This window comes from Parus major, chromosome 14 (assembly GCF_001522545.3).
Source record: "Parus major isolate Abel chromosome 14, Parus_major1.1, whole genome shotgun sequence".
In the NCBI taxonomy this organism is placed as follows: domain Eukaryota; kingdom Metazoa; phylum Chordata; class Aves; order Passeriformes; family Paridae; genus Parus; species Parus major.
The window spans coordinates 16,037,411-16,045,446 of record NC_031783.1 but is presented as its reverse complement, the minus strand read 5'-3'; the positions used below and the strand labels follow the sequence as shown (position 1 = coordinate 16,045,446).

Here is an 8,036-nt window from a genome sequence, read left to right as displayed (position 1 = left end):
CCGGCGAGCACCAGTGTGTCCCGGCAGGGCCGAGGGGTAGCGGGTCGGGCGGTTTTTCGGGCTATTGTCTCCGTGGGCTGCGGCTGGTCCGGGGCCGCGCGAACGGCGAAGCGGCAAGGCCAGAGCTCAGCCTGAAGCGGGCGGTGGGGCAGTGCAGTGGTCAGGGAATTTCCTGAGCTGCCTTTAATTACTTCAGGCTTTCTTCGAAACCTGTAGAGGATTATCTTCTGTCCGAAGTCACCCGCTCTAACTGACTGTGCTCAAGTCAGGCTGTGTGGGGAGCAGGAGCTTTATCTACCGTAGAATGACAGACGGTGTTGTGTTTGCCCCCAGCACGGTTATTTTCAGCTCTGGGGACGGTGGTGTTGTGGATACCGGAGGGCGGGTGACGGTTAACGGAGCTTTATGGAGCGGTTAGCGGGACGTTGAGCGCTCTAACTCCCGTTCGTAACAAGTCAAACCGCCCCAATCCAGCTCAGCGATATACTGTGCAGCTTGGACGAAAACCACACCGGATAGAGAAGACCACTGTCAAAGTTTAGAGGCCCAGTGACCACCATGGGTGCCTAAAGATCCTCCAAGAGCACCGTCTGAGACTAACTGTGCAGACTGAGTCATTCCCTTTTCTATCCAGTGCTGCAATAAAGTATTGCTTGCTTCTTAATACTACCTTGGTGTTAAAAGAAGGAGTTTTATCCCCGATTTTGGGTGACAACAACACAATGCATACCATGTTCTTTTCTGTAGCTAAAACTAGTTGGACTTTTATCTCTTGCACCCTTCCATAACCTCAGGGCTGGCCACCCTCTGCATTCTGAGGACGACCTTGGGATCTGCTTTTTTTTGCCCTCATCCAATGTAATAGACTTTAATTGAAATCTTCTGTACACTTGGACTATTGTATTCTAAACTTGCATGAACATGTGCATTAATTCCAGCTTAAACCTCCTGCAGCACTTGAAGCCTGGTAAAACACTGAGATGGCAGCTCAAATGACCGATGCTCATCGACGGTTCCTGCAGGTTCTGATGTCTAATGGGATAACAGAAGGATCAGAGGCCAGGAAATTACACCAGCACTGCTGTGAAACTGATAAAGGTATGTTTGTCCTGGTGATAAAAGAACTGGTTTTTTTTTTTCCTGGTGCAGCTTACAAATAATTTGATTTCTGGAGGACATGCACGAGCTAAAAAAAGTTAAAAAACTGTAATGATATGAGTGTTCTTTCTCTCTTTCCTGAAAGATAAAATAATACAGTAATGAGTAAAGTAACTTCTAATCAGGCCAGATTTGTAGTACTTTTTATTTTATCAGGGTTGTTGTTTATAGGTTATACATATAAATGACTTTAAAAAAAAAATTTTGACACTGGAAGTACTTCACTATAGTGAATGCTTTTAAGTAAATGCACTTCAGTTATTTCTCCCATGTATTGTGGGAGAAGTGACTGCTGCAAAAACATTTTGGTGAGGATGAGATGAAGTTTCCTGGTGAATTGCTGTGCTTTCTTCCCACCTCACCTGTGCTGGATTGTCCATTCTGAGTCCTGGAATCTGTTCTCCTGCCAGGTTTAGGAGTGCTACGCCCTGTGCTGTGCCACCATGCTACTCACTCTACAGGGACTCTTCTGTTTTTCTGTGAATTTGTACCTACTTACCCATAGCTGTAAGGTCAGAACAAAGTAGTCTACTTGTGTGTTTCTTGAGTCAGGAACTGTAACTTTACATCTTAGATGCTAAAATTGTGAAGCACAACTTTTGATGTTCTTTAACCCCTATTAATTTTTTATTGAGAATTTTTATCCCTTTTTTTTTCTGTATGTGATCTACTGGAACAGCCACTCATCTCACATTAAAACGTTATAGCTGTTGTACGAAAGAGTATTCTGTTATCTTTCATCTTTTACCCTCTCTGAAATGGGTCACTAAAGCTCCTGTGCAGTGTGCAGTGTTTCCTGCTGACAGGAGCAAAGCAGGTGGCAAAATTATGCTTGAATATTGTACTTACTTTACTATCGTTCTTGGTGTTTGTTGGCTTTGTTCACTGAAGGAATCTTGTATATCTGAGTCAGGAACTCCTGAGCAGGAGCATCCTATGAGTGCAGTTTGGCATTGTGCTGTAGTGCTGTGGGGTTTGGGTGTGGGATCTTGACCCAATGCTGTTAGATGAGCGAGGGACTTCTGTGACTGAAAACAGGATTAATTTCATGATAACTGATTGTATTTTTGAAACACGAATCATTTATCTAAAATTATGAGCTGTTACTTAGTTCTGGTTTTTAAACCATAGCCTGATGAAGGCAACAGGAGTAATAAAATTGACAAAATCTTGTTTTGGATGGATGTGAGAGTTGTGTGGTGCTGTGCAGGCAAGAACCATTATATCCTCTTCCACAGAATGACTGCAAAGTCCATCTTAATTGTGTCTATGATTAAACTGCTGCTAGTATTTGTTTGGTTTGTAGGTGACTCAAGATATTTCTTGTGTTTCTACAATGCTAGAATTTTTGGTTTTCTGATATGTAACTTGATCACTTATATGCCATTAATTTGTGAAACAGCATACAGAAACAAGAAATCCCACATGTATAAAGGAATCCAAGTCAGTGTTTTTCCTATTGCGCGTAGTATTTTTTCCCAGTCATATTTTATTTTCAATTCAGCTTAGTTCAGGTCACTGTAATTACTGGATTAGTGCGGTGGGTTCCCTGCAACAAGACAGAATGTCTGGACTCTGTCAACTGATTTTAGAGGAGCTGAGCATTTCTGAAGGCCACGAGACAGCAGCAGAAGGAAATTATATGTCTGCTGAATAGAACAGTTTGAATTCATGTTTGAATTCTGCCTCAGTTTCAGCACTTTTACCTGGGAAAAAGTGTTTCACATAAAAAGATCTGCCTGATGTGTAGTTGTTTGACTTTTCTCTCTATGTGTTTTTTCTCATTCATTTCCAGTTTACTACGCACATGATAAACTGGATGATTTCATCAGCACTATTAATAGCCACCTGCAGCCTTTGTTTATGCAGATCCGGAAAGGTCTATCGGAAGACAATGGGAGAGCACATTATGCTGTAGTAGGTACCTCCTGTGCTGTGTTTGTGTGGGGCTGGCAGTGGATGCAGGAGGATAAACTGTCACAACTCAGGTGTGTGGGCATAGGACATTGTAGCAAGGATGAAAGCAGTGTTGGAGTTACTTAGCATAAACATTGCTTAAGTGCTGAAGTGAGATTCCTTTTCCACAGGAGACTTTCTTTCCTGAGAAAGATTTTTAAACTAGAAAACACAGAGAGCTGTCCAACATATTTTTCTTTCTCTCCCACTCAAAAATCAACCTAGCACAAAAGGATTGCTGAGGAGTGGCCTATAAGTTGTTTCCCCAGATGATCTGCAATATGCATGTCAGAAAAGCTTAGTAATTTCAAAAGACCGGATGCATACAGAATGCATTAACATTAGCTGCTGCTTTTAACTTTTCCTTTTGCCAGTTAAATTGAGCTAATAATTATTAATAAATATTATTAGCATGTGCAATAACAGTAGAATAGATGGGCAACTGGTTTTCACAGTGGAAAAAACGGTGACTGATAATATAGTTCCAGTTGCTGTCTAGCACCAGAACTGTCTAGCACCTGTGATGTGTCAGCTCGGCTGCAGCACTCTGTCAGTTCTGGGAGCTTGGATTATGGAATGGCTTTGCCTGGGCAGAGGCAGCTGTAGAGAATTTGTGGCTGGAAAATGAGGGGTTGTAAAGAAAGAACTTGAATACCATCAAGCGCCCCTCAAAGAACTAACATCTATGTTAATTGTAAGATGATGTATTCTTAACCTCAAGGGTTTTTTTATAGTTTCTGCTATGAAACCACATAGGCACTTTATATCAGTTTATTTTTTATAGGTGAATTTGGCGGAAACTGAAGTAACTAAAATGGCATCTGACTATACAGAAATTGAATTGGAATTGTTCAGAAAAACAGTAAGTATGTCAGTTATCACTCAGTAAATCATATTATTTGTTAAGGTATCATCTTAAAATGAATGGAAATGGAGATGTGGTTGAGGAAGTAGTTGCCATTTTACCTGTTTATCTGAGATCAAATCGGTGGGGTGGGCAGGGAGGAATGTAAGTGCAAGTAATGATTTGCTGTTTTAAGTCAGTTATGGGCAAGGTAGATAAGCACCAGGGAAGGACTTCTTGAGGTTAGGGACTTTACACATCTTCTTTTAGTTACACAAACAACTTTCTTCAGGATTTTCCGTCAAGATTTCCAAGTTTTTCACTGGCTTCAGTAGTTTAGTAATATACAATAGTTTTTAATGCCAGTAACATACCAAATGAATTTGCTAATTTGCATATAAACGTTTGTCTATGGTTATTGAGGATTTCCTCAAAAGATTTTTGACAAAGAGGAGATAAAAATAAATGGATCTGTCACCACTGAGTGTGTCCAGGGGTCCCTGAACGCAGCTTCATTTATGCAGCGTGTATACTTATATTTGTGGAAATGTTTTCTTGGCAAAGATTGAAACTGTCAAGGGGACAATGATTGTTTCAGCTTTTGGCCTTTGTTTTACAATTCTGGTTCAAGCCATATACTGTAGTATCTCTCATATATATGGATGACATTAGCACATTACTGTAAGGTGTGTCTGCCTAATTGCAGGGTTTCTAATACTTGGTAACGTTTCTTCTGGTAGATGGACCTAATAATTTTATCAGAAAATGGCTTTGCCTCATCTACAGATATTTTAAACTTGGCTGACCAACTTAAGACAAGGAAAATGAAGAAAAAGGAAGCAGAACAAGTGCTGAAAGTTTTTGTGGAGGATAAGTGGCTGTCTGAGGTAACTGCATTCAAATGTTCGTAGTTCAATGGATGCAGTTATCATGTCCTTATGGATGTGGTAGCTGAGACTGGAGCTTTTCTTGAATGAATGAATGAAAGATGGCAAAAATGGCCTTATGGGGCCATACTTATTGCTGCTTCAGTGATTTTTGCAGAAAAGGAAGTAAGACTTACAAGGAAAAAGTCCTTGGGTAGGTCTGTACAGGACCATATGGTTTCAGTTTCTTGTACCTGAGCCAGGTGGGTTTGTGTGTCTAGTCCTGCCCAGTGACACGCAGGCATCCTTTGTACACAACAGCACAGCATCCTTCAACCTGGAACAAGAGCTGGGGAAAGCTTTTCAGAGTGATCAGTGCCTTTAGTTGCATTTAGAATTTCCTGAAAAGGAGCAAGGCCAGGCATGTTGAAAACTCCTGTACCAGAAATGCGTGCCACTGTGCACATGGTTACACCTGTTTTGTTCTATGAAGGAGCAGTGGAGATGAGCTCACCACGTGGACACTGCAGTTGCTTGCCAAGCAAGACTGTAATCCCTTTTCTGCTGGAGTCATTGCATCATAGATCTCCAACCTGCTGCCACACCGTTACTTACATGTTAAGTTGATTTGGCAGGTATTTCCAAAGACAGATCAAGCAAGAAATGCTGAGATTTTGTTTAAAGCAGGGAGAATCTTCTCTAACCTATAATGGAGGATCCCAAAACAGCATGCCTCTATTAAGGAACGCATGCTTGCTCATCTATGCTTTCTAAGGACTAGATCTCTGTTAGAGGTGTGGGATTTTTATTCTGTTCCTCTAAACAAAGGAGTTCTGCTATTTCAAAGGTGTTCTGACATTGCATTGTACCAGCATGTTGGTTTCATGATGGTATTAAAAAGGTGGCTTGTTAACAAGTGGTTAGTACAGTCAGAAAAGGTAGAAGGAATTAAAAGAAATTCCTCATTTCAACACTTGTTTCTTTAGAAAAATGGAGAATATACTCTGCATACACGGTGCATAATTGAGATGGAACAGTACATTCTCAGCAACTACCAGGACGTGGCAAGGAAATGTAACATCTGTCACAGCCTCGCCATCCAGGTAACATGTCACCTCAGCCAATGGACTTGCATGGTCATAGCTGAGGTTTCTGATGCTTTCCTGTGGGTATAAACTTGGTCTTTTAATCTGGTCATGGTGCTAATGCATTTTTTAAAAAAAACCCTTTTTTTATTATTATTTTTTTTTTATTTTAGGCATTTTATCTTCTGTCTTTAGAAATAAAACTGCCTTGGAACAGTGTCTCCAAGTATAAAATTGGAAAAGTGCACTCGTGCAATGAGGAACACGTTTATGCTGTCTGGCTTTCCAAACCAGCATATTAGAGATGAGCTCCTGATGCTGAAAGAGGTTTAGCAGTGAGGTGTTAGCAGTGTCCTTCTGGGCCTTGCCAATAGACATCATCACGTGACACATTCACTCTTGGTCCTGGGATTTTAATTCAGGAATTGCTTATGTTTGGACCTCAGAAGGAACATGAGTGCTAGTAGAGCATGCTAAAGCACTGTGTTTTGATAGCTGGGACGTTTCTGGTTCCATCTTGCCTAAGTAGTTACAGCTTGGATTTTCCAAAACTGCTGTGTTTTCCTGCACTGTGAGCCTGCATCTTCTGATTTGCCCAGCTAACATGCTTCCACATTATTTTTTCCATCCCAGTCAGTCTCCTTTATTGCACTGAAATTGCTGTCTTTCAAGCTAAATGTTGTCTATATAGGTAAACAGTATTTCCTAGTTTACAGAAAAGTACCTCCTTTTACCATTTACCAGCTTCGACTGTTGAGTGTGTCTACCACCCATAATGTGGGAACCATTCTTTGGAACAAAGTGTTGCATACTTGCTGCACTTTGTAACAACTTTCTCTTAAATTGAAGGACAGTTTAAAAAGATTTTATGAATCAACACTCCTGATTTCAGAGCCAAGTATGTGAATCCTGTGGAATTGGAATGCACTTACCTTGTGTCAGAAAGTACTTCAGAGGCCAGAGTGAACCCCGCTGTCCCAAGTGTAATGAATTCTGGTCTTGTGACACCCCAGGTACCAAGCAATGTATTTTTAAAAAAACTGAATGTAATAATACTAGGAAATGGGCTGTGATGTTCAGTGGCACTGCCTGTATTATTCGTAACTGTATTAGCTCTTTCTGACTTCAGTGGTACGTTTCAGGCACTAAACCACACACACACAGCACTGAGCTCCCAGAGTGCCCAAAAAGTGCCACAGGGGTATAATAGACCCTGTGTATATTTTTTTATAACAATCTTTACGAGATGGGAGGGGAGTGGGGAAGGGATAGAAGCACACACAACCCATGAAACTAAAACTTCTGGAAATACCGAGCTTCTAAGAATCTCTTTGGAATTCCTCCATTGTCCAGAGAAACTGGACATTGTGAACAGCAACAGAGGAATATACAAAGCATTTTAGAAAAGGAGGTTATACAGTATTGTCTTTTTTGTGTGTGTTGTCCATTAACCTTCCTTTGGTTTTCTTTACAGGTGTGAGTCGGATGGGCTCACCACAGAGCTCCACTCTTGGTGCTAGATGATGCCAGTAAAACTTGATGTCAGTGACATCTCTTTGCCGCCACTCTGGCAGAATAGCCAGACTTTATTGTATTCAATTAGTAACAGTGCTCAGTGTACCCATTTTCTAAAGTTCTAAGAATCTTAAAATAAAACTATTATTGATGTTCCTGTTCATAGTAATGCTTGCACTGCTTTCTTGAAAGCTGTTTTCTGTTTGTGATTCTCCATATTCTGGGACTCCCAGTGCATGTTTGGGGATGAAACATGCAAATGTTTTAGTCGGTCCTGCAAGCTGGTATATACAGCTGAACTCTTGAAAAAAGCCTTTCTCAGCAAGTGCTCCCTGTTTGTACAGGGACAGTACAAATTCAGTTGCACAGTGGAAATGACACCTGCTGTAGCATATCAAGCAGGTGAAAAATCAGAGCAATATGTGCAAGGCAGCTGGCTGAGTCTGACTTAGGGCTGGAGTTGGAACACTTCTAATTGGTTCTGTGGTTGTGTTTTGCCCATTCTATAGATGCAAAAGAATTTGTCTTGACGTAAGGCCAGGTCACAAGCAGCTGTGAGGGAATATTGCCACAGAAGGACTGGGAAGCAGTACGACTAGACTTGGAGCAATG

General features: G+C 41.1%; 1 protein-coding gene across 4 annotated transcripts; it reads left to right on the top strand.

Annotated features, from left to right (window-relative positions):
- Positions 1-89: 89 nt before the first annotated feature.
- Positions 90-7,593, top strand: NSMCE1 (NSE1 homolog, SMC5-SMC6 complex component). Of its 4 annotated transcripts, XM_033517872.1 has the most exons (9): positions 90-646; positions 748-858; positions 955-1,098; positions 2,954-3,075; positions 3,899-3,976; positions 4,699-4,845; positions 5,811-5,927; positions 6,802-6,922; positions 7,384-7,593. In XM_033517872.1, exons 3-9 carry the CDS (start codon positions 981-983, stop codon positions 7,431-7,433), a joined length of 753 nt encoding a protein of 250 aa, XP_033373763.1. In that variant the 5' UTR covers positions 90-646; positions 748-858; positions 955-980; the 3' UTR covers positions 7,434-7,593. The 4 variants fall into 4 exon arrangements, with proteins under 4 accessions (XP_033373763.1, XP_015498672.1, XP_033373764.1 ...); XM_015643186.3 differs by lacking the exon at positions 748-858; XM_033517873.1 differs by lacking the exons at positions 90-646; positions 748-858; positions 7,384-7,593 and having other exon boundaries at positions 868-1,098; positions 6,083-6,916.
- Positions 7,594-8,036: the final 443 nt, after the last annotated feature.

Coding starts and splice junctions, on each gene's coding strand:
- NSMCE1 (XM_015643186.3), top strand. CDS start 981: ATGGCAGCTCAAATGACCGATGCTCATCGACGGTTCCTGCAGGTTCTG. Junction 4,846..5,810: donor AGGATAAGTGGCTGTCTGAG/GTAACTGCATTC, acceptor TTGTTTCTTTAG/AAAAATGGAGAATATACTCT. Junction 5,928..6,801: donor GTCACAGCCTCGCCATCCAG/GTAACATGTCAC, acceptor TCCTGATTTCAG/AGCCAAGTATGTGAATCCTG.